At 34.6% G+C, this 25,930-nt stretch overlaps 1 protein-coding gene across 1 annotated transcript; it reads left to right on the top strand.

Moving 5' to 3' along the window:
• Positions 1–1,764: 1,764 nt before the first annotated feature.
• Positions 1,765–5,775, top strand: LOC149213460 (brassinosteroid LRR receptor kinase BRL1-like). Its single transcript, XM_089392022.1, has 3 exons — positions 1,765–2,401; positions 2,573–3,952; positions 4,094–5,775. Exon 3 carries the CDS (start codon positions 5,080–5,082, stop codon positions 5,533–5,535), a length of 456 nt encoding a protein of 151 aa, XP_089248148.1. The 5' UTR covers positions 1,765–2,401; positions 2,573–3,952; positions 4,094–5,079; the 3' UTR covers positions 5,536–5,775.
• Positions 5,776–25,930: the final 20,155 nt, after the last annotated feature.

The raw sequence follows: 25,930 nt of genomic DNA, 5'->3' as shown, positions 1-25,930 counted from the left end.
TTTTTTCATAACCTGTTGCTCACATCCTCGTTGCCCGTAATAATCTTCCTGCCGAAAATGCCCTAAAACTTGCTCCCAATATTCCATTTCTTAGAGTGCTTGCTGCTGCTGTAGGAAGACTTTCTTGCTGAAGAAAGTGTGATGAATGAGTGAAAGAAGTGCTTTTTTATAGAAAAAGATGATTTTCGACTGCTTGCTGCTGCTCTACGAAGTTTTTCTTGCTCAAGAATGTGCGAGGAATGTGTGAATGAAGTGCTTTCTTATAGAAAAAGAGGCTGTTAGGGCTTCTAGAGAATTCTAAATTTTATTTTTTAACCGACTGTAAAAGTCAGTTAATTAAGTCTGTTGAGTGATTAGATCTATTTATTAGTTATTATTAAATGATATAAGGATTCCATGCCTTTCGTGGGTGCTTGGATGGGGCCCAAAAGCCAAGCAAAAAGTCACAAAAACACATCCTTTTTTGGCTGAAACAGCATGCAAACGCTGCTGGTTGTACCAGTTTCTGCATTTCTGGGCATTTCTGGGACTGGTACATAGCCTGGGCAAGCATTTTGTGCAGCTTAGTGCAGAACCAATGCCTTACAGAGAGGAATGACCTTGAATCAATGGCTCATACGGATGCTAAGAGCTGATGTATAGGAAGGATAATCAAATCTATACCTTGATTAAAATGGTGGTTGAAGTTTGTGTTTGACACTTTTGTTTGACTGATTTCCGGTTGGCAGCAAAGTAAGTTGTCAGGGTTCATGGTCATGGCCAAGGGGATTACAAGAGGATTTCTATTTGTGGAAATTAGGGTTTGAATGAATGTTGGGGTACTTCGTTGATATTAAAATCTCAATGACAATTATGGTTCAGTGATTTTGGGTTCAAATTTCAATTCTCAGTCATAAATGACAATATTATAATGTTCATAACTTCATCTTCGTGGGTCGGTTGGTTTGCCATCGGTTGAACATTAGAGTAGAAGAGTTAGAAAAAAAAAAATTCTGATCCTGGAAATTTGAATTTGCCATTGTCCCAATAAAGAAAATGCTGATTACTGCTTTCTGTTGCTACCTACTACAGTGAATATCTTTGTGCCCAAATGAATAAATGGTAGTGGCTGTGGGAGTGTAAAGACAATAAAAATTCCCAATAAAAAAGTTGCAGGTTTCTATTGCCTAAAAATAGGCTACTCAAGTGTTTCTTTTTTTAAGATTAAGTCTGTTGAGTGATTAGATCTATTTATTAGTTATTATTAAATGATCTAAGGGTTCCATGCCTTTCGTGGGCTTCTAGAGAATTCTAAATTTTATTTTTTAACCGACTGTAAAAGTCAGTTAATTAAGTCTGTTGAGTGATTAGATCTATTTATTAGTTATTATTAAATGATCTAAGGGTTCCATACCTTTCGTGGGTGCTTGGATGGGGCCCAAAAGCCAAGCAAAAAGTCACAAAAACACATCCTTCTTTGGCTGAAACAGCATGCAAACGCTGCTGGTTGTACCAGTTTCTGCATTTCTGAGCATTTCTGGGACTGGTACATAGCCTGGGCAAGCATTTTTTGCAGCTTAGTGCAGAACCAATGCCTTCCAGAGAGGAATGACCTTGAGTCAATGGCTCATACAGATGCTAAGAGCTGATGTATACCTTGAAGATTGGCAACATCTAATGTCAAGAACAAGTTCCTCTCTTACACCTGAAGAGAAATGCTCATTCAGCGAGTCCATGCACCTATTCGCAACAAACAATGCAGTTGTCTTGCATAATAAGAAAATGCTCAAACAATTGAACATCCCAGTAGCACTTTGCTCTGCGGAACAACAAAGACAGAAAAATCCTACTACAACAGAAGATGAGCACCTACCTGCAAAGGTCCTCTTATGCAATGAACAAAAAGTTATGCTCACCAGCAACTTATGGGTACATGCAGGCCTTGTCAATGGCGCGCTTGGGAAGGTCATCTCAATATTTTATTCAACTGACTCACAGCCCCCAGCATTACCATCCTTTGTGGTTGTTGACTTTCAACAATACAGAGGCACACCGTGGGACATTTCACACCCAACATATGTACCCATTCCTCCCATCACAAGGGGTACACGGCGTCAGATACCACTTCAAATGGCATGGGCTTTAACGATACACAAGTCACAAGGAATGACATTAGACAAAGCAACAGTGGACATCGGGACGAGAGAACGCCAAGGGCTAACATTCACTGCAATTTCAAGAGTGCGGTCACTATCGGACATACACATCAATCCAGCATTCCCATTCTCCCGTATTGCACAATTGCACAAGAATCCATATCTTAAGCGTAGACAGCAAGAGGAATCATTCCTTGCATCAAAATCTATCCAGGATAATACACTTTAGCCAATAATACAGCTTGCCTTCCAGAATTACCCACATGGTAAACACCAATCACTACATACAGAAGTTTCACATAGATTCCTTGCTATTACATTTAATTTCATATGATTTTAAACTCATTTGGAATAGTTTAATTTATTTCGCATTTTTAAACAAAATCGTCAAACATATTCATTGCCAATTACAGTGTTCCCTTTTCTGATGCCAACAGGTATGAATACATGCTTTTTACGACAATTGTACGACTGTTGCGAAGAAATCCAGCAACAAGAACTTACATTACAGGATATGCAGACAAGGATCCTGCCACAACCATCCATGCCACTATACCGTTTGCGCCCAACAATTACGTTGTTAAAGAATATAAGGAAACTACTTAAGATTACAATTCACATCCATGAAAGGGATGCACACAGGCAGATGCGACATCAACTGCAGGAACAGCTCGCACAACATGGCACCACAATAAACACTAACTGGTGTTGCCGATGCCATGGCCCATCATGCATATATGATTAGCGGCTCATTCTTAATTACATCTCTACATAATGCTTTTATTGTACATATACTTACAAGCCAACAAAACTTTCATTGTATATATCTTTACTTATATATGGCATGTTTAGTTATATCTTAATAGTTTTCTGATTCAACCAACAACTTTTTGTATAAAAAAACACGTTTCTGACTTTAGATAGGTCGATGTTTATAACAACCTATTAGGGAAATTTTGATAGGGTCAAAATCTGCAAATTGTTTTTTATCATTTACCCAGTTGATGACTAGCTCTGAATCTCTCAGTATCTGGATTTGAGCAGTACCTTTCTTAATTGTTAAATTTCCCAGTATCGAAAATGCACTTACCTCTGCCCAGTAGTTGGTACCTTCTGCCAATGCAGCTTTGAAACAGAAACTATGGTTTTCCTTCAGAAAAAACACACGTCCAGCACCACAAATCCCTGGAATTTTTGGGAATTTCATGTCTCATGCATGTCAGATTCATATTTGCAATTAAAATACTAGAGGTGTTTTCTTTATAATGAACTATTTCTTTTATTCTGGGCTCTTCACATGCTTGCTGATGCATGTTAGAGTGCCAAGTTTTCTGAGTTGAATTATTTTAGTTTCATCTTGTCTACATATGGCTCTTGGGCCTTTACTCCGTATGCTGTGTGGTCAGTTTTTCATCAAAAATTGCCTCATTTTATATTTTTATTTGGTTGGTAAATATTAACTCTTCACCTTTGCTCATCAAGTCCCTTGGGATGGACAATACATTTTCAAGTATGTCACTTTCAGGTGTATTTGGATAGTATTGATATGCCTTGTGTGGAATTTTAGCTGTCTGGTTGCTTTGACCGCTTAACCATGAACTGCTGTCCCTTTATTTTCACCATTTTCTATACCAACCAGAGGCACTGAATTTTTGGTGACACATGAGTAACTGGATATTGTTTCGCCTGATGGTATGTCTACTTTCAGCCAAGTAAACTTGTTTGCCTTAATGAGTCTACTGCTTAAGACATGTCAGGTGGTGGTAAAGGAGTATGTACAGCCCTGGCAATATCTAATGCTATTACAAACCTCTCAGGTATAACATTTTTATTTCTGTTCTGGAATCACACAAGATTTCATGCAAGTCTTAAGACACAATTTTTTACTTAATCTTAAGACATAAATTTTCACTTAATTTCAAGATACTAACTCCTAACATGGGGATCTCTTGTGGCAGCTACTATTTTTGGACAGCTTTGGAGATTGGAACCTCTGGTGCAGGAGAAATTTCAAACATATGTATAAATAGAAAGATGTAGGGCAACGGCATGAGATCAAGCTTCTGCATTCAACGTATTACATTCTTTTTAAAGGATTACTATATTGTTTTATTTCCTTTTGATGGTATTATACCTAACCTAGAGTGTCATGTTCTGAATAATTCAATGGTGTCTGCTACTGGTAAAATGCAATGTGAGATCAGAAATTACTTAGTGAAGTGAGGGTCTGTTTTCACTTGAGCAATAAGTAATGTGTGGAGCTGATTTGGAGAACTCTGTGTCTCATTAGGACCAACAAAACATTACCAATGGTGCCTTCACTGCCAATGTATATACCTGCAGCCATGCTATAACTTTTACTTTGACATCGAGTTGATGTAATTCCATGTTTATTAGGCACCGATATGTTCTCACCATGGCTTGGGAGGTCTGTACTAGCTGCTTAAATTTTTTTGAAATTTTTTCAGAGGCATATTTTTCTGTTTTTCCACTGTCTGTTGAAGTCTCGAGTATCTGCAAATGGAAGGGTGGGAGCAACTGGAGCTGTTTATTCTGCAATCATTCTGGAGTATCTCACTGCAGAGGTTTTAGAACTTGCAGGAAATGCCAGTAAAGATCTCAAGGTTAAGCATATCACCCCAAGGCATTTGCAGCTCGCTATTAGAGGAGACGAAGAACTTGATACTTTGATCAAAGGTACCATAGCAGGTGGAGGTGTCATCCCTCACATCCACAAGTCACTTATTAACAAATCCACAAAAAAAGATTATTTCTTTGTTTGGGGATTGTGTCAAGCGTTTTATTTATTGTAGGATGTGGGCTGAAATGTTTAGCTCAACGGAGTGCTGGGATCAGTACATGTGGATTTAGGAGTGCACTATATTCTGCAAGAGGATTAGCATTTCTTCACCACAGTTGCATTCCCCATATCATTCACAGGGACATGAAGTCAAGTAATGTCCTTCTGGATGAGAATATGGAGGCTAGAGTTTCTGACTTTGGAATGGCCAGACTCATGAATGCACTGGATACTCATTTAAGTGTCAGCACTCTGGCTGGCACTCCTGGTTATGTGCCACCAGAGTACTATCAGAGTTTTCGCTGCACAACAAAAGGAGATGTTTACAGCTACGGGGTTATTTTGATGAAACAAAATGTGAAGTTAAAGAAAGCTTCAGATATATTTGATCCAGTGCTAATAAAAGACAAACACATAGAGATGGATCTGTATCAACATCTTCGAATCGCCTGCGAATGCCTTGATGACCGTCCATGGAGAAGACCCACAATGATCCAAGTCTTGGCCATGTTCAGAGAGCTTCAAACAGATGGGGAAGCCGAACTAGATGGATTCACTCTCCCGGAGGATGTGGATATCCATGAAGAAAAATCATCCTGATTGGTTCTCCATCTATTCTAAGCTCCTTGTCTTATTTATTTTTCTGTATAATGCATTGCATTCCTATCTTCTCATTGTTTTGTTGAGTGGATGTGTAAATAATATAATAGAGAAATGAAACAGACATCTGCTAATCCTGATAATTGCATCCATGCCCCAGCACTTGTCTTGTTTGTTGAAAAATGCAGGAGATATGCAGAAGAAAATACACTTTGACTACCACCATCCATGAATTATTTATGGGTGGAATGTTGGGCAGAAGAGGAATGTGCACAACAAAAGGAGATTGATTGACAACAGATACCAGGCTATGATGCTTTGGATTCTCTGATTAATAGTGGTGAGAATGATATTGGTAGCTTACTGTCCATGCGAAAATTTTGGATTGGGAAGGCATTGGTTACTCAATTCATGAAAATTAAAAATGAAGATGGTTATTATATGTATCAGTCTTTCTTCCCATTGAATACAAGTCAATGTAATAAGAATGCATTTAGTTCTGTTATATTCAGTATATATTCAGACACGAGAAGATGTGCTTATGTCCAAATATTAACATTTATTTCTCATGTGGAATCAATTTGTACAATTATAGCAGAAGTAAATGATTACAGAATATATAAATGAAGAATATAAGGATGGAGGATCCATCGATTTACCTCCAATTTATTAATGGGTGAATGGATTTACATTGCATAATTTTCTTATGTTTCTATCATTTATTATGTTGGATTGGTTAAATAAAGTTCTTAAATGTAATTCTATGTTTTAGGTAATATATAAGCATATCCACGTTCTCTCTTTGGGTGGGAAGCTTAAAGTGTCTATATGGCTTTGGAGGGTTACTGACCATTTACAAAAAGTCTCTGGGACTTGGAAGTTGTTGCTTGCTGCTTATAAATTGTATCTCTGGTTTGTGCCTCTGCTTGTAGATTGTGTCTCTCGTTTCGATGGTTGCCTTTATGGATTAGGAGGTCCACATTAACCACCTTTGTAGCTTGCGAGGTCTTCATCAATTGCCTTTGTGGCTATGGTGGTCTGCACCATTACTAGAATACCATGTACTGTAATATAATTGAAGATAATATACTTTCCAGATTGTATTTTTGATATTGATAAGTTGTTTGCAAATGAATTTTCTATTATGTGTTTCTTTGATTGTATAACTGATGGCTGCCTTTATGGCTTAGGAAGTCCACATTAACCATCTTTGTAGCTTGCGAGGTCTTCATCAATTGCCTTTGTGGCTATGGTGGTCTGCACCATTACTAGACTATCAGTAGTCATGACTTACCGGAAAGCTAAAGCTGAACCACTGTTTTTAAGTCATAAAGCACAACTTATTCCTTTTAATTGCTTCTGGGCAAGTAAGTTGTGATGCTGGATTGATCAACCTCTGTGAAACTTCCTGCCTCGTAGATAGCACTGTTGGGCAGTGGAGGAATTACATTGTAAAGGCTGATAATCCCCTGAACCAATATAAATCCAAGTCTCTGTTCAGCCAGAAGGAAAGATTATTGCAGATGTTCATTGTTGAACATTGGAATTAATGTAGGAAAGAAAAACACTACTAGAAAAGAATATAGAATGCATGAATGAACAATGTTGTAATTTACTTTTTATTTAAAAAAAAAACCCTGTTGCCAATAATCTCTATTGACACTTACTATATTGATATGAATGGTTTGGTTTTGGCTTTGTTCTTTTAATATCAAATGTACTGGTACAGGATGGTCAACATGGTTATTGCCTTCGTCACTACTGAGCTTTGTATATGCTTGACTATCTATACAATTTTCTTCCTTTTACTAATCCTATCGGCCTCTCTTTGTACCTTTTGGGACAATTGCTAGTATGTAAACTTTAAAATAGTTCGTAGAAAATATATATAAAGACCATAAACATATACATCGTCTCCTCCTCCACTTTCTTTTCTTCCAAGGATTATCTTAGCACGGTCCACCAAAAAACTGAGCAAAACCACAACATAAAACAGAGAAGAGATATCATACACAAAGCACAGCTCAATTCGAGAAGAAAATAGTTGGAGCAGAAATTACAATGACAAAGTAAAGAATTCCAATTTCCAATCAGATAAATTTTATACATCTTTGCTTTCTTTACTTAACACTTAAACTACATTTACTTCCTTTCGTTATAACAAATTTTATGCTTTCGATTTGTGTGATTGTCCACACTCTGAATTTCTGCAACTATTATGATGATTGGACTGATAACGCAAATTATTGTCTTCATTGCATTAATAATGTCATTCCTGAAAGTTGTCCTGTTCCTCTCAGACATTAAGGATTATGGTTTTTACCCGTTCATATTAGAATATTGACGAAAGGTGATGATGTGAATATGCGGTATAGTATTCCCGAGCATTTTATGAAAAATAACTTTTTAAAGATTTCATGGTAGTTAAGTAAAGTATAAATTGATACTATTTGTTATTTTTAATTATAATTTAAGAAAAACAAAACTATTAATTATTTATTTATTTATAGGTTGTTAAAATCATTTGGTCTAAAATTTGAGTGACTCGCAACTGCACTTAAATATGAATATATAATTAATATTAGTAGATATATGTATATAGAAGTCATGGAATTGTATGAAAATAATACATGTATACAGTTTGAGTGGGCCTAATGGTTAAGAGCATGTGTTTCCTCCTAAGAGGTCATAGGTTCAAAACCAGAGCGGGGTAGAGTATGTATGCCTTCGTAGACTTAGCAGTCAAATCGCTGTGCGGTCTCTTATTTTCTATATATACATCTTATATCTAAATGTAATTTTTCTTAAATATTATAATTTTTACTATTTTATATTTTATTTTAGATTCACACACACAATAACAACAGAAAAAATAAATTAAAAAAACATCCACAATGAACATTGAAGGCATCATACATGCTTCTTATACTTGACATAAAAAGTACATATGTGTAAGATATCAGGGAAAAATTTATGGATGGAAAGTATATTGAAGTTTATAAACATTGGCGAATCTCACTAGTCTGTAATATGCAAACTATAAAATATTATAATTTTTACTATTTTATATTTTATTTTAGATTCACACACACAATAACAACAGAAAAAATAAATTAAAAAAACATCCACAATGAACATTGAAGGCATCATACATGCTTCTTATACTTGACATAAAAAGTACATATGTGTAAGATATCAGGGAAAAATTTATGGATGGAAAGTATATTGAAGTTTATAAACATTGGCGAATCTCACTAGTCTGTAATATGCAAACTATAAAATGTTTATTGTATTTGTAAAATTATTAAAATTTATAGTGATTTTATATATACCATCTATATAATGCAGGTGGTTTTTAAGGTTATATAATTTTATGTTGTAAAATCTGAGTGAATCATTTTTATAAAAAATGGAAATTGGCTATTTTTTTAGGAAAAATCATGGAAAATTAACCCATATATTAGCCCCTAAAACTTTCCCCTAAAATTTCCCATGATTTTATTGATGATCCACCTTGAAATAATTTCATTTTATCATAATCTTTTACAAATTCTAAATATAAACTCCATGTAGAATGCCATAGGAATTATACATATCCATATTTATGGTAGAAAACAATAAAATTCCCGTCAAAGTATAAAGTCTCGAAGGATAGAGAGGATAAAAACAAATAAAACTTATTGTAAGTTCGATATTGTATTGGAAATAATAAGAACAAGATAATAACATTTTGTTTCACGGAGTAGTAAGAATTCCAACCTTCTTGGTAAGGAATTCGTTTTTCTAATTAGACGGAGAAAATATAAAAATAAAATAAAATAAAAAATCGAGAAGTGAATAGAACCAATTAAAATAGGAGACTTTGGTGAAACAAACCTATGTTCATACACGTGGTGCATGTATAACTCCTAATATAATGAGGAGAAGAGTGTATACTATGAATAAGAGTAAGGGATATAAGTGGGAAATTAAAGAACATGATTTGTAACCATCCGCTATCTTGAAAAAACCAAAAAAAAACATATTTTAACAAAATTATAGGTTTTTCAGTCTCCGGACTCCATCTCACTTGCCATGATACACACCACATCGCCCTCCACGTTTAATTCTTCCAATTTTATGCCACATTATCCCAACCAATCCTCCGTGCCCCATCAACAATGAAACATTGACCTACAATATTGCTCTCCATGTGATCATACCGCTTCATACCTCAAGTTACCTATAACGCTTGAGCTTACCGGACATGGCTACACATGCTCCCCACGAATCCTGGCCTATTGGCATCCATATTTGTGTATTTAGTTTCTCACTTGATTGTAAGCCTACGATGATTTCCATAACTTTGAAATCTGGATACATTATGTAACTCAACAACTAAGGTTATGATAGGTACGTAGGTTTCCTTCTCTTTTTAGTTCTAACCATGTTGTTACCTTGACATATAGATTTTTCTTTTGTGTGGATTTTAAATAAATCCCAAATACCGAGATTTTAAGAAACCTAGACATCCCAAAACTTTCGCTAAGATTTAAAATGGAAAATTGTAAACCTTTTTTTACAAAAATAGTAACATATACAAAGTTAATTAAGGATGATGAAGGATTAGATGTCAATCCAACTTTGTTCAAAAGAATGGTTGGAAGCCTTACATATCTGACAACTACAATACTAGATGATATGTGTGAGTTAATCTGATTTCTAGATTTAAGGATTCTCCAAAAGGCTCACATTGGAAAGATGGAAATGTGTTTCTAAGATAGATGGCAACAACTACATATTTTGTCATATTTTATGCAGGCACAAAGAAGAAGGAATTGGTTGGATATATTGATAGTGCTTTTACAGAAATTTTGGATGATAGGAAAATAAATTTTGATTATGTGTTTCATCTTGCTTCAAGTGTGATATCATGAGCATCTAAGAAGCAAACCTATTTTGATATTCTCGTAAGAAGAAGAAAAATATGTAACATCAACATGAGTAGCATATCAAGCAGTATGGTTACGAAGAGTTTTGGATGGACATGAACAGAGACAAGAAGGATCAACAACAATCTTTTGCGACAACGCCTCAAGCATTGCGCTATCGAAGCATAGTGTGTTTCATCAAAATATCAAACCTATTCAAATAGGGTATCATTTTGTTACAGAAATTGTAAGCAATAGAGAAGTTTATTTAGAGCCTTGCAAATGGAGTGATCAATTTGTTTATATATTCACTAATCCATTATTGAATGATGTATTTGAGTTTCATAGAGGAAAATCGAGTGTTGTAAGACTAGATGAGACTTAGACCAAGAAGCATGTTTTACTTGTAATGAGTGATGTCTTAGTTTAAGAGTCATAATTAATGGGCATTGTTAAAAATGTCTATACAAAGAATTCTATATTTAGATTCTTAATTAATTGATTCAAATGTGAGTTAGTTCTAATTCAAACTTATGTTTGAAAAGGTTAAATTTAGTGCGTGTACTCCTCGTATACATTTCCAACCTATAATTCCATGCCCCATTCTCTTTGGTCTTTATAAAAATGATTTGATAATTTTAACAATTCGAGCACTAAATTATAAATCATTAAATCGTACAACACCACAATACATTGTGATGGAATTTCCCTCTATTCCCTGGCCTCCTTTAGAAATTCAGGGTTGCTGACATGAGGAGGAAAAAAGGATTACATCGACATTAAAAACACACAGAATTTTTCTAAGTTGAAAAAAAAAAAAATTAAGGACTCGTGCACCAAATCCAGCCATTCATATGATAATTTTATAATACTTCTGACCATATAAACAAAGGGATGGGATCTTCTGCCACTCCCAAACTGCTTTTACAAGCTTGCTAAAAGAATACATCAGCAACATGAAATTGATATATCCTTGTATTTGTTCAAATCTTTAACCCTAAAAAGGTTAAAAGATTTATTACCATAAATGAGACGGTAGTCACTGCTCCTATAGAAAAACGCATTAGAAACGAGAGGATACGAAAACCATCATTTCAAGCGACCGTTCTCGTCTTTGTTATTGCTAAATTTTGTTTTCCAATAAAGATATCATTCCTTACAGTGGTTTGATGCCACAAGGTTTATTCATCAACAATTTATCCTTCGTTAACTCTTACAAACTCTCGTTACCAACTCCGGTTAACTCCTATCCCAAAAACGCATTGCGCAAAATGCATTGCATGTAGACAACTAGTTTTTCTTCCCAACTGTGGAGCTTAGAAGAACAATATTGGGTGAATTTTTTTTGTAATGATTGAAATAATGAATCACTGTTTGTTTGTTTGTTATATTTCAAGAGATTAATATCTTTAGTTTCGTTTTGTATAGATCATGGAATGAAAGTTGCAAATTGGTGAAACCTGCCAATCTGTGAAGCTAGAGCGGTGTCAATATGGCTTTTTAATACATTTTTGGAATTCCTATATAATTAAAAAAACTCAGTTGGCTGCTATTACTTATGTTAAATAATTATTGAATTAAATTGGTGACTGTCCAACAGGGGATGTCGTTGCATGGATGATGGATGAAGAATTTGGCCACCAACAACTTTATGGAGTGAATCTGATGGTCATTCTACAACTAAGATTTTTATTTATTATTATAACCAACAATATTTTGTACAAGTTGAGCTCATAATTTTCCCATCTCACCACCTAAATCCACAAATCTATGATTCCCAATTTTTACTTCTTATTATTATAACCAGTAATATTTTGTACACACTGAGCACATAATTTTCCCCATCCCACCACCTAAATGCACAAATCTATGGTTCCCAACAGAGAGAAATCAGCGCTCAACATATACTTAAAAAGCAAAGATGACATATCGAGATATTTCGTTCCTTTCATTGGATTTGTTAGTCCTTACAATCTCCTAGGCTAAAAAGGAAATCAAGAAGGGTAACCTCAAACCACTTTAGCTCAGTAACTAGCACTACTGAGCATGAGAGAGATCTCTCTAAGTCTCTTATCAGTGATATGGCTTTAAAGAAAATGAATTTTAGGCTAGAGATATGTATTTTTTTGTTTGTTTGTGAAAAATTGGGTTTTAGGGTTTTCTGAACTTAGGGTTTGGAGCCACAAATAGGTCTAGGCTATAGGAGTGCAGGAGAAAATATGAGAAGTAGATAGATATCAGAAGCCATTGTGTATTTAGAATATTGTCAATGTAGTTTATAAGGGAAAGTTTAGAACAAACTAATTAGCATAAGTAAACATGATTTCGCTAGCTTAGGAAGACATAAATATATCTATCAAAACTAGATAATAGAGCTTGAGAAATAAGAATTATGTATATTTCACTGTAAGGCATCCATAGAAATAATAGATATCATGAAAATAAAGATGTTTTAAACATTAGAAAATAATTAGAATGAAGAACAAACACCAAGAACTCACTAGGCTAGAGTTCCTTGAAAATAGCTACAAGGTGTCTCTGTATTAGCTGAAAAGATGATTACATGCAAGCCTCCTTCATAAAAAAGTTCAACCCTTCTCTCTAAAAGATAAATAATATATATAGGCTCTCTTAGACCACTTTCTCACCTTCAGGAGTCGAATTGGTTGGTGGAGGAACTAACTCCAAGATTTTCTCAACCAACAGGTGAGAGTCAGAAGGTGAAACTCAGACACTTCTTCAAGAGTTTGCTTAGGAGTCTTCTTCCTTTATGAGGCATAATAATCATAAAAAGAAACCTAAGATGTAAATTTATTCATGCCTACACTACCTAACCTCTAAACTAGTTCCATTACATAAAGAGGTTTGACTTTGACTAAGTCAAACTAGAAAATAGAAATTTTACACAGTGAAATTTACAAATTAAAACACATAAAAGTGTAGAAGCGCAGTGCTGACTTTGAGCTTATTTTCATGTGCCTTCTAGATGGGAAAATGAAAATCAGAGAGAACGGTCAACCATCCATTCAATTCTAGTTTCTAGAACAGTTTGAATTTCTAAATTTGGACCATGGGAAGGCCTTCAACAATCAATTCTCCCAAGGTTGCTCTAGGTGCGCAGCGCCTGTCAAAAAAGGGTCCAAAATGCTAGATGTCTGCCACTTTTTTGGACATTTCTCCAAAACTGAGCCACCTCTATAAAATCTGAGAAAATTGGTTTTTAGAGGATGGGAAGAGCTTTTTAAAAATATAAATTTTTCCTGAAATAGATGCATGAGGATAAAGCGCAGCGCCAAGGCGCTACACTTCTAGAGGAGCTCATTTTCTGAATTTAGGCCAAAAATTCTCAAAAAAAATAAAGTGCACAAAATTTTCTTAAAATTGGATGGAAGGTGTAAAAATATGTTTATTAAACCTTCATAGATGCTTCGGCAAGCATCTCTAGGTTTCCCTCATCCTTTTGGTCTTTTTTGGCTTCCTTGAGCTTGTTTTCAAGCTGCTTTACCTTGACATTGGCGATCATGTTTTGAGCCTGTTAGTGGTGCACCATATGTCTGAGAAATTGATTATCTCTATTTTCCTTCTCAAGGAGCTTCTCCAAGTGTTCATTCACCCTGTTGAGCCAATATTCTTTGTCTTGATTGAACTCAAGAGCAATTCTATCTTCTAGGTCCATGCCTTCATTTGATAGGATGTGTTTTTCCTCTTCTTGTAAAGCTTTCTTTAGGCCCTTTGTTCTTGGCCTCTTCCTATTACCTTTTCCTTTCGCTCCTTCAGGCTCACTTGATTTTATGATCTCTTTTCCTTTACCAACCTGTTGCAATAACTTGGCTTGTTATTTTTCCATGATCAATTTTGTTGCTTTGAGCTGACTATTCTCTTATTCAAGGAATGAAACGACATATTTTTGTCTTTCCATATTGATTGTAAGCTCCTTGACTTGATAGTATTTATCCCTAGGTATGTGTTGCATGCTTGAAGTCTGATCCTGGGCCTCTGAATCAACTAGCTCAAACTCATGCTCAGTTGTGTCTTTATTTTTCGTTGTCGATCCCTGCTTTGTCGATGAAGAAGGCTTTGCCCCTTTCCCACCATGAGAAGCAAACACAAGTCCATTTCATCTTTGGTATGTTTTGGTCACCCTTGGTCTAGGTGCCTTGGGAACCTCCTCTGATTTGTTTGATAAGAGTGATCTGCTTGTAAGCAGGAAAAACAAGGTATAACTTGTTGAGGGGTAAAACTTTATTTTCAGGTGGATTGAATTCTTAAAATGGTTTAGTAAACATGTATACAAGTGTAGGACAACATTTTCCATGTTTTAGAAACCAAAAATAAAAATATACATTATCACCCTATGTTTCCCATGAAAAATTTCACTACAGAGCCTAATTTGAAGTATCATTGGCGTGAGATGATTTTGAAAAGAAAATGAGGGATAATACTAGTGTACTTGTCTCTTGACTTAGAATTCAATGAAATTAAGCTTGCAATCCAAAAAATGAAATTTGGGAGAGTTTTTGGTGAACTCTGGTCACTCTTTGTTGAGCGCAATGCTATGTTCTTAAGCGCAGTACCTATGTGTAGTACAGTTCTTCTGAGAGTAGCACCCCTTCTCTGATCACAATGCTTTGTTCCTAAGCATAGCGCTAGTCTTTCAAACCACTTTTTGAGCCCTTAAACTGCTCCAAACTGAGATCTTGATAGCTCTTCGGAAAGATCTTGATGTTTTCTACAAAATGGACACCTCAAGAATGTAATTTGGCCACTCCATGAGGGAGAAAAAAATATTTTCCAAAAGCCGATCGAAAAACCGAGGGTGTTTCTGAAAAATTCCTAGCGCCAACTTCCAAAGCACATTTGGATGCCTTCCACTAATCCACATCATAGCCTAAAGGTACCATTGAAAATATTAGGATGTCTGTCACACAATATAGTCCTTAAGAACTGCCAACAGCTACTCCAAACACCTAAAAACTATCTTGAAGTCAAGCTCTCCGGAAGCACAACAACTTTCCCGTAGAAAGTGTATTTTAGGAATTTATTTCAAATCATAACACTTGTGGATAAAATGAAGGAGGTTTTTTTTCCTTGGTCAATAATGGACAAAAACGTCTTTCACTTTTGTAAAAATCTTCTCCATTGTGTCAAAAATATATTTTGAAGCAAACATGTCCCTATGAGAAATGATGAGGCGAGGTGGTGTCCTGCAACATTGTCTTATTTGAAATAAAGCATTACCTTTACCTTTATTTCTCTTTCCCTAAGCTGCTAACTCCCTTTAACCACTTAATAACATGATGGACATGTTTTTGGCAACATATGGTATCATGATCACACATGGTGTGAAGCCCTAGACCATGACCTAAAATGAGGAATTTAACCATTTTGTCACCTAAGACGCTTAAATGAAGATATGGTACCTCGATGAAGGCGATGACCATGATGAGTGATGAAGACCATGAGTTAGTAAAGGGAGCAGCAGTGACCTAGACACAACAACCAATGACCAAACATTTATTTGGAGACTCACTAAAATGACAAAAATTTGACTTGACACCCTAACAACTCCTTGTAAGAGCATATTTGATCACCAGTGATAGGCTAACAATTCTCACACTGACATTTGCTCCAACTGGGGATGGAAGCTCCTTAGAGGTGTCAAGAACACCATAGACCAAGTAGCCTTATCCATTGGCAAATGGAGTCAAAATGCAGAAAACTAAACTAAAACTAAAAACTGACTGACTAACCGAATAACTTGACTCTAAAAACATACTAAGTGAACTTACTTATGATAGAAAACCATATAGTCTTAGGGCCTTCACCTCAAGCTTCAAATCATGATGATAACCTCCTTGTTGCTGAAGATGTATATACAATCATGTGTAATGATCGCTCCAGTGTAACCAATCCAAAAAATGGCTACTTACTTGAATCCTACTCACACTTTCCTTGAGCAGGAAAACAAAACAAAAGCTAGGCAACTCCAAATATCATATGGACTCAACACCTGTATTGACAAAATAGAAAAATTCTTCCTCTACTGATGACTGCAATAAACTCACCAGAGGATCATGGAAAGCATGCAACATATGCTTTTCTAGATGATTTAAAACAAGAAAACAAACCTCATTCCAAACTCTTGATTTGTCTATGTGCTGAAACTGATCACCTTCATCAATGAATGCTGCAACATTGACCTTCATTACTAGTTGTAACGAATTTTCCACAGGATCTTGAAGATTAGGGAAATTGGCTCTTACTAATTTGGAGGAATCAAGAAACATCGTTCCTTTGCAACTAGTCGCTCTTCATGATGTCTTTTCGGAAGAGTGCGCTCTTGGTCTTAAAAAAATTCTAAACATATAGATGGAAAAGTTTCATCTTGAAACAAAAATTCAAGAAATGAAATATTTGAAGAGAAATTTGATTGACACTCCTCATCAATGTCTTGGTCTCCCGAACATTAATGAATACCTTCATATAATTCAAGGGAATGAATGTGATTTTTATCAATCGATTGTTGATCAATATTATCTTCAGTCAAAGAAGACATTGTTTGTTGGAAGTTTTCCTGAATAAAATTCTCTTCTATAATATGCTTTAGAGCAAGCTCTTCTCTTTCACTTCTCTTTTCTTGATCCTTGACAATCTGATCAGTTTCATTTTCAGCTGCAGAGATTGTTACCTTCTGGCGATGTTCTTTTGGATCATAAGACTACTGCAAATCATCACCTATTTTAGATGATAGAAGATCACTATCATCTATTGGAGAATTCTTCTCAATTTTTTTGTCATCCAAGGTAGAATCCATGACCTTAACATGATGGTGAAAAGGTTTTTCATTCAAAGCATCCAAGATTTCATCATCCATAAACTCTTCATCACCATAAGCACTTTCGAGCTCTTGAATAAATTTTTCAAAATTATCACAGCAATCTTCAATTAAAAGCAAATAAGGATATGCCTCTCTATAATTCTCAAGAAATACTAAGTGAAAATCCTTGAGAGAATATATACAATTAGGAGGCAAGATTTCATACCAAGACTGTGCTCTTTCCTCTAATGTGACCATGAACATCTTCATTAAACAATATTCATGAAAATTAATGCTCAGCTTACGCACATGCATATGAAATCTTATTAAATGAAGTGTAGCATCATCCACCATTTCCATCTCTGAATTTTGACAAGTATGTTTGCCAATCTACCTAAGGCATACGATTTGGAAAGCCTGGAACATGGTCTCGATGCATAGGATCATACCTTCTGTATTGAGAACTCATTTCGATTTCTGGATCCTGCTACCAGTGGAGTCTTCGGATCAAGTGGGATTTTCCAAGTGAATGGTTCAACCTTCATATATTTCTGATCATTTTTCACCATCAGCAATTAGATTTGATCTTTATCGTTATTTCCCAAGGATGATACGATGTTTCATTCCCTGGAAACAGTGGCAAAAATGTTAGTCCTTGAAATCTCCTAAGCTAAAAAGGAAATCAACAAGGGTAACCTCAAACCACTTCAACTCAGTAGTTAGCCCTACTGATCATGAGAGGGATCTGTCTAAGTCTCTTATCATTGATATGGCTTTAAAGAAAATGATTTTTAGGCTAGATATATGTATTTATTTGTTTGTTTGTGAAAATTTGGGTTTTAGGGTTTGCTGAACTTAGGGTTTGCAGCCACAAATAGGTCTAGGTTGTAGGAGTGCAGAAGCAAATATGAGAAGGAGATAGATATCAGAAGCCATGGTGTATTAAGAATATTGTATATGTAGTATAGAAGAAACTAATGAGCATAAGTAAACATGATTTCATTATCTTAGGAAGTCATAAACATATCTATGAAAACCAGATAACAAAGCTTGAGAAACAATAATTATGTATATTTCACTGTAAGGCATCCATAGAAATAAGAAATATCATGTAGATAAAGATGTTTTAAACATTAGAAAATAAATAGAATTAAGGAAAAACACCATGAACTCACTAGGATAGAGTTCCTTGAAAATAGCTACAACTTATCTCTGTATTAGCTGAAAAGATGATTTCATGCAAGCCTCATCAACAAAAAAGATCAACCCTTCTCTCTGAAAGAGAAATGATACATATAGACTCTCTTAGACCACATTCCGACCTTTAGGCATTGAATTCCTTGGTGGAGGAATTGACTCCAAGATTGTCTCAACCAATAGGTGAGAGTGAGAAGGTGAAACTCAAACACTTCTTAGAGAGTTTGTTTAGGAGTTTTCTTCCTTTATGAGGCCTAATAAACATAAAAAAAAAAAAAACTATGATGTACTTATATTCATGCTTACGTCACCTAACCTCAAAACAAGTGCCATTGCATAAAGAGGTTTGACTTTGACTAAGTCAAACTAGAAACTAGAAATTCTACACAGTGAAATTTACAAATTAAAACATAGAAAAGTGCAGAAGTGCAGCGTTGACTTTGAGCTTATGTTTAGGTGCCTTCCAGAGGTTAAACAGAAAATCTGAGAGAACAATCACCTAACACTTCAAGTGTAGTTTCCCAAACAATTTACATTTCTGAATTTGGACCATGGGAAGGCCTTCAAAAATTCATTCTCTCATGGTCGCTCCAGGTGCGCAACGCGTGTTAAAAAAGGGTTGAGAATGCTAGTTTTTTGCCATTTTTTGCACCTTTCTCCAAAACTAAGCCACCTATGTAAAATATGAGAAAATTAATTTTTAGAGGATGGCAATATCTTTCCAAAAATATAAAAATTTCCTGAAATAGATGCCTAAGGAAAAAGCATAGCACCTTGGAGCAGCTGATTTTCTCAATTTAGCCCAAAAATTCTCAAAAACTTAAATTGATCATAATTTTCTGAAAATTGGATGGAATGTGTAAAAATATGTTTGTTGAAACTTCATAGATGCTTCAGCAAGAATCTCCAATTTTCTCTCATCCTTTTGGTCTTTTATTGCTTCCTTGAGCTTGTTTTCAAGCTGCTTTACTTTATTGGCGATCATGTTTTGAGCCTGGTAGTAGTGCACCATATGTGTGAGCAACTAATTATCTCTATTTTCCTTAAGGAGCTTCTCCAAGTGTTCATTCACCCTATTGAGCCAATATTCCCTGTCTTGATTGACCTCAAGAACAATTCTTTCTTCTAGGTCCATGTCTTCATTCAATAAGATGTATTTATCCCCCTCTTACAATGCTTTCTTCAAGCCCTCTGTTCTTGGCCTCTTCCTCTTACCTTTTCCTTTTGCTCCTTCACACTCGCTTTATTCTATGATATCTTTACCTTTGCCAACCTGCTGCAATACATTGGCTTGTTCTTTTTCCATGATTAATTCCTTTTCTTTGAGCTGACTATTCTCCTATTCAAGGAATGAAATGACATACTTTTCTCTTTCCATATTGATTGTAAGCTCCTTGATTTGATAGTATTTATCTCTGACTGTCTGTTGCATGCTTGAAGTTTGATCTTGGGCCTTCGAATTAACTAGCTCAAACTCATGCTCAACTGTCTTTATCTTTCATTGTCATTCCCTGCTTTGTCGATGAAGAAGGCTTGGCCCCTTTCTCACCACGAGAAGCAAACAAAAGTCCTTTTCATCTCTGGTATGTTTTGGTCACCCTTGGTCTAGGTGCCTTGGGAACCACCTTTGATTTGTTTGATAATCCTACTTCCATAGGCTATGCTAATGTGTCTTGGTGATGGCCTGGTGAAGCATTATCATTTCATTTTTGAAAGCCTAGATGAAGGGAAAAGGGAAAAAAATAGTGAGGTATGAGTGGAAAATGAAGTGATGTGAAGGAAGAGTTTGAAAAAATGGAAAAGAAGGTTTGAAAAAGGTGGATATCAACTTCGGAAGCTAATTAAAATGAGTGAAGAAATAATGGAAGGCTGATTTGCTTGCAAGGAGGAAAAACATGGTTTGTAATGAAAAATTCCCAAAAACCTCTAGGAATGAGTTAGGGTTTTAGTTTTTGAGGGGAAAAAATTTTTTTTGAGGTGGATTGAATGGTTAAAATGGTTTATTAAACATGTATGCAGGTGTAGGACAACATTTTACAAGTTTTAGAAACCAAAAATAAAAATTTCCATTATCACCCTGTCATTTCCCATGCGAAATTTCACTACAAACCCTAATTTGAAGTATCATTGGCATGAGATTATTTTGAAAAGGAAATGAGGGATAATGCCTATGTACTTACTTGTCTCTTGGCTTAGAATTCAATGAAATTAAGCTTTCAAGCCAAAAAATGAATTTTGGGAGAGTTTTGTGTGAATTCTGGGAACTCTGTCCTAAGCTCAGTGCCTGCACACAACACAGTTCTTCTAAGCACAATGCCTCTACTCTGAGAGTAGTGCTTTGTTCCTTAGTGCAGTTCTGTTCTTCCAAACCACTTTTGGAGGCCTTAAACTACTCCAAATTTAGAGATTGATAACTTGTTGGAAATCTACTGCAGTCTGATACAAGATGGACACCTCAAGCATGTAAGTTGGATACTCCATGAGGGATACAAAATTATTTTCCAAAGGTCACTCTAAAAACCGAGGGTGTTTCTGACAAAAGCGCAGCGCCAAGTTGCAGAGATCTTTGGGATTCCTTCGACTATTCCAAATCACAGGATAAAGGTACCATTGGAAATATTAAGATGTCTTCTACATCATAGAGTCCTTAAGCACTACCAAAACCTGCTCCAAAGCCATGAAAATCTGTCTTGAAGTCAAGCTATCCAGAAGTGCAGCAACTTTCCTATAGCAAGTGTATTTTTGGCATTTATTTCAAATCATAACACCTGTTCATAAAATGAAGGAAATTTTTATTCCTTGGACTATAATGGACAAAAGGACGCTTTCACTTTTGTAAAAGGCTTCTCCATTTTGTGATAAACATATTTTGAAGAAAACATTTTCCTATGAGAGATGATGAAGTGAGGTGGTGTATTGCAACATTATCTTATTTGAAATAAAACATTACCTTTACCTTTATTTTTCTTTCCCTAAGCTCCTAACTCCCTTTACCCACTTAATAACATGATGGACATGTTTTTAGCAACATATGGTATCGTGATGATACATTGAGTGAAACCCTAGACCATGACCTAAAATGAGGAATTTAACCATTTCATGACCCAACACACTTAAATCAAGATATGATACCTAGAAGAAGACAATGACCATGATGAGTGATGAAGACCATGAGTAAGTGAAGGGAGTAGCAGTGACCTAGACAGAGCAACCAATGACCAAATTTTTATTTGAAGACTCACTGAAATAACAAAAAATTGACTTGACACCCTAACAACACCTTGTAAGAGCATATTTGATCTCTGGTGACAGGCTAACAACACTGGCACTAACAAAATTGTTAACTTGTTGTTGGTGCTTTATTTTGCTACATGATAAAGCCAATAGTTCATTAATACGTTGTTGAATTTTATTTAGTATAATAAAATTGCTAGGGAGAAGGATCATAAGTATTTATCGAACCACATTAATTATTATGCAAGGTTATGTTATGGACTATAAATATCCAAGCAAATTGATATATTTTATAGATTTTGGAAATACAATTTCTCAAGTTCAAGCTAAACAATTATTCTAGTAAATGACATTCTAAAGTAATTTTAATGTATTTTTCTTTCTCTTTCTTGAATATGAAACCTAAAAACTTCTCTTGTTGTCATGTTTTCATTTATTGTTTCTCATTTCTAGTAACATAGGTGAAAGGTGAAAAGAAAAACAAGTTTCTTAACTAAATACAACTTTTTCTTGCATCTGAGTTATCACTCGTGGTGTCTCTTATGCTTTTCTTTAATTTTAATATTTATGTTTATTTTAATTGGGTTTAGACTTACTCATTAAGGTAACTACCTACTCAAAATGTAGAATGATCCAAGCAAAGAAAAGCACTTAAAATGTATGCAGAGGTAGTATATTTTTGTATAAAAAAAACCACCTTTCCAGGGATAAGATTTGAGAAATACAAAGATAATCAATTTCGTATTGTTGATAGTTTTAAAAGGTTCATAAAAAAAAAGTTAAGCCATTTGGGAGTGGACCAAGATTGATCCCTTTGTTTATATGGTCAAAAATTTCTGTGGAAAAAGCCAAAGTTAGAAACTGTAAATATGGAAAATAGGTAAGCACAACAAATCACCAACATTTAGATATGAATGAAATTTCAGGAAAAATACATTTAGTGGAGACAAGAAAAATAAAATAATAAACCTTTTACTAAACACACAGAAGGTCTTGAGTTTGAATATGGCGATGTCATTGTATAGAAATGTTTTATCTAAATAAAATATTGACCACAACCCACATATGGTGCCAAGATCATCACTTTGATCAATAGTCAAACGAAGGTATTCAATTGGGTGTGAAACATGTCACTTTGATTGATAATCAATTGAAAATGTCTTCATTAGCGGTGTTAAATGAACCCAATGATAGAGTAGTTTCCAAGCTGCTCCAATTATCACTACACATAATTCTATAAAAAGGTTGAAGCAACTTCGCATCTATCCCATCAAGGTCCTCTATAGAAGGGAATATCTCTGATCTCAATTTTTGTTGAAGTTTCATTCCATGGCATCTGCAGATAACATGAGCAATGATGTCCTCCACAGTTGCATGATGCAGCAGGCGGTTGTTGTTGGTCCCATGCTATGTGTTAGTGATCTTCATCACTCTGATCACATTCTAGAAAGGGTGTGGAACAATTGAAAAACATTGAATGACTATTGCAACAAGCTATTTTGGGACATTAATATTTTTAGAGCTATAACTCCATTAATACATGTAAACAGGATATGCCAACCATTAAATTTAAGCAGTTAATCTGTACTAGCCCAAAATGCACAAACAATGTAGACATGGGCACTTACATCTGTTCTAGCACTAGTGGCGACTTTGACACTGGCACCTACGAGTCGGGTATGCCTTTGCAATGAAGGAATCCTCCTTCTATGAAATGGAAAACGCGACATCTTTTTTCGGTGCTAACCTCTCTCGAACTCAGTGCACCCCTATTGACTCTAATTGTAGGTTCGGTTCTAACATCTATAGAATTAAGGGTACTTCATATGAGTATTTGATTAAGTCAATTTAGGCTTTTGTGATCTATATTTTATGTGTTGAAATATTTTTGAAAAATCACATTGGAGACAGTTAATCAAAGTGCTTCAAACCTTTAAGGGTGGTTCATCATCAAGAAATAGTTCATCCATAAGACAAGATGGAGAATTAAATCATGGCACAAAATTATTTTATTATTAATATAATCATTCTCACTGATATAGTTTACTTACATTTAATATGAGAAAAAAATTAAAAATTTTCAATCTATTTGGAATATTTTTAAGAACTATTTGTTATTTCTTTAAAATCAATAAGTACTTATTCCTCAATAATAAAATTGATATAAGATATTTTCTAACAATTAGTTAAAGCTATAAATAAAGTAATTAAATGCTTATATTAAATAAAATATTTAATATTAATTATAAATTTAAAATAAATAAAAAATATAAATTATATATAAAGTAATTGAAAATAAAAAAAAAACACCATTATTAAATTGGTAATTTGTTGGTACAAAATAATAGAACACCCATAATCACTCCACATATATATATATATATATATATATATATATATATATATATATATATAGATATTATTCAATGTGTTTATAAATGGTATTTCAATTTATTTATTCTTGCCTTATTTTTAATTTAGTAAAGGCAATTGATGAAACATGGTTGATTTTTAATGAGCCTAGATCCATCATAACACTGGATCTATCAAGGGCCAAGAGGGATCAAATCTCTTGAGGTGCAAACCTAGTTTTTGAGTGAAAAACTTGAGGGGAGGTTTTCACCTCAGAGATTTGATCCCCCTATTTTTTGAGTGGAAAACTTGAGGAAAGGTTTGCACCTCGAGAGATTTAATCCCTCTGGGTGCTTAATAGGTCCTATGCTAAGATGGATCTAGGCTGGTCTTAGTCGTGTGCAATCATACAAAATTTGTTGAGCATCTAATTATTTTGATAATTTTAAATATGTTAAATATGTCTACGATTAATTTGGTCAATTTAATTTAAAATTTTCTTAGTTAACTCTATTTGTTGAGATGAGAGAGACTATTAGTAACTTAAATTATGACAAATGATGAAATACAAATTTTGAGTGCCACGTGCCAATGTAACATTCTTTATAGATAGAAATTGTGAATACTAAGAATATAGTCAATTACAAAAAATCTTCATTGCAATCAATTTGAAACTATTTGTTTCCATTTTCTCATATCCATCATATGAAAAGAGTAGATGCAATCATAGACCTTTGAAATATCTAAATCAATCTATTGTAGTAAACAACATACCTTGTCTTTGTTATTAATAGTATTTTATTCCAAAGTCAATCATTGTGACTTATGGAGTGTTAAACCCTAAATAATTTTCAATGGTATTTATTTTCTATTACTTCATTTGGATCAAAAGTAATTAACAATGTTGAACGATGAAAAATGGGAATAATAATAATGCACCCACTTATAAATTCAAGTAAGAAAACATTTTATTTAGGATGAAAATTCAAGTATTGTATGTATGGTTGAATAATTTTTATGTGCTTACACTAAGACAGTATAAGTCTGTTTTGGGGGTGATCAGAAGGAGAGACAAGGGGAGATAGAGATATAGATGGGGGGAGGGGTAAGAAGAGAGAGGCAGATATAGGGAGGGAGGAAGAGATATGTATATTGAAATTAATGTACACCATACATGTTGTTGCATCAAATCAGAATCAACATATACACTAAAATTAGTGCATATAGTGCAAACAATCAAATAGGAATAGAAATCAACATCTAAACTAAAATCAATGCATCTAGTGCAAGCAATCATATTGGATCATAAACCAATATCTACAATAAAAGCAATGCATATAATGCAAGCATTCAAGAATATGTGGAAATGAAGATCTACGCTGAAATAAATGCATCTAGTGCAAGGTATTAGATATGATTAGAAATTGACATCTACACTGAAACCAATGCATCTAGTGCAAGAGATCAAATAGGATTAGAAATCAATATGTACACTGAAACCAATGCATCCTATGCAAGCAATCAAATAGGAGTAAAAATCAACATCGACATTGAAATCAATGCATCTAGTGTATGGTATTAAATAGAATTATAAATCGACATCTACATTGAAATAAATGCATATAGTGCATGTAATCAAATAAGATTAGAAATGAACAAATAAATTGAAATCAATACATCCATTTTAGTGAAGATCTAAAATATTCATCACTTTCTATATCTAACTTCTATTTTTGTATTTGCTCTATGAGACTCTTTCTTCTTACCTCTCTCTCCACCTTCTATTCCATGTCTATCTTCCTCCTCCTCTCCTTCTATCTCTTACCCTCCCTCTCTCCTCCGTCTCACTCTATCTACCTCTCCCTAACTTTCTGTATATTTTTCT

This window comes from Pinus tabuliformis, chromosome 1_1 (assembly GCF_031772625.1).
Source record: "Pinus tabuliformis cultivar Carrire ecotype Pingquan chromosome 1_1, CPIR1, whole genome shotgun sequence".
NCBI lineage: Eukaryota > Viridiplantae > Streptophyta > Pinopsida > Pinales > Pinaceae > Pinus > Pinus tabuliformis.
Note: the sequence above shows the minus strand (reverse complement) of the source record. Positions and strands in the feature narration are given on the sequence as shown.

What these genes read in the sequence shown, in the direction of transcription:
- LOC149213460 (XM_089392022.1), top strand. Translation starts at nt 5,080, where the DNA reads ATGAAGTCAAGTAATGTCCTTCTGGATGAGAATATGGAGGCTAGAGTT.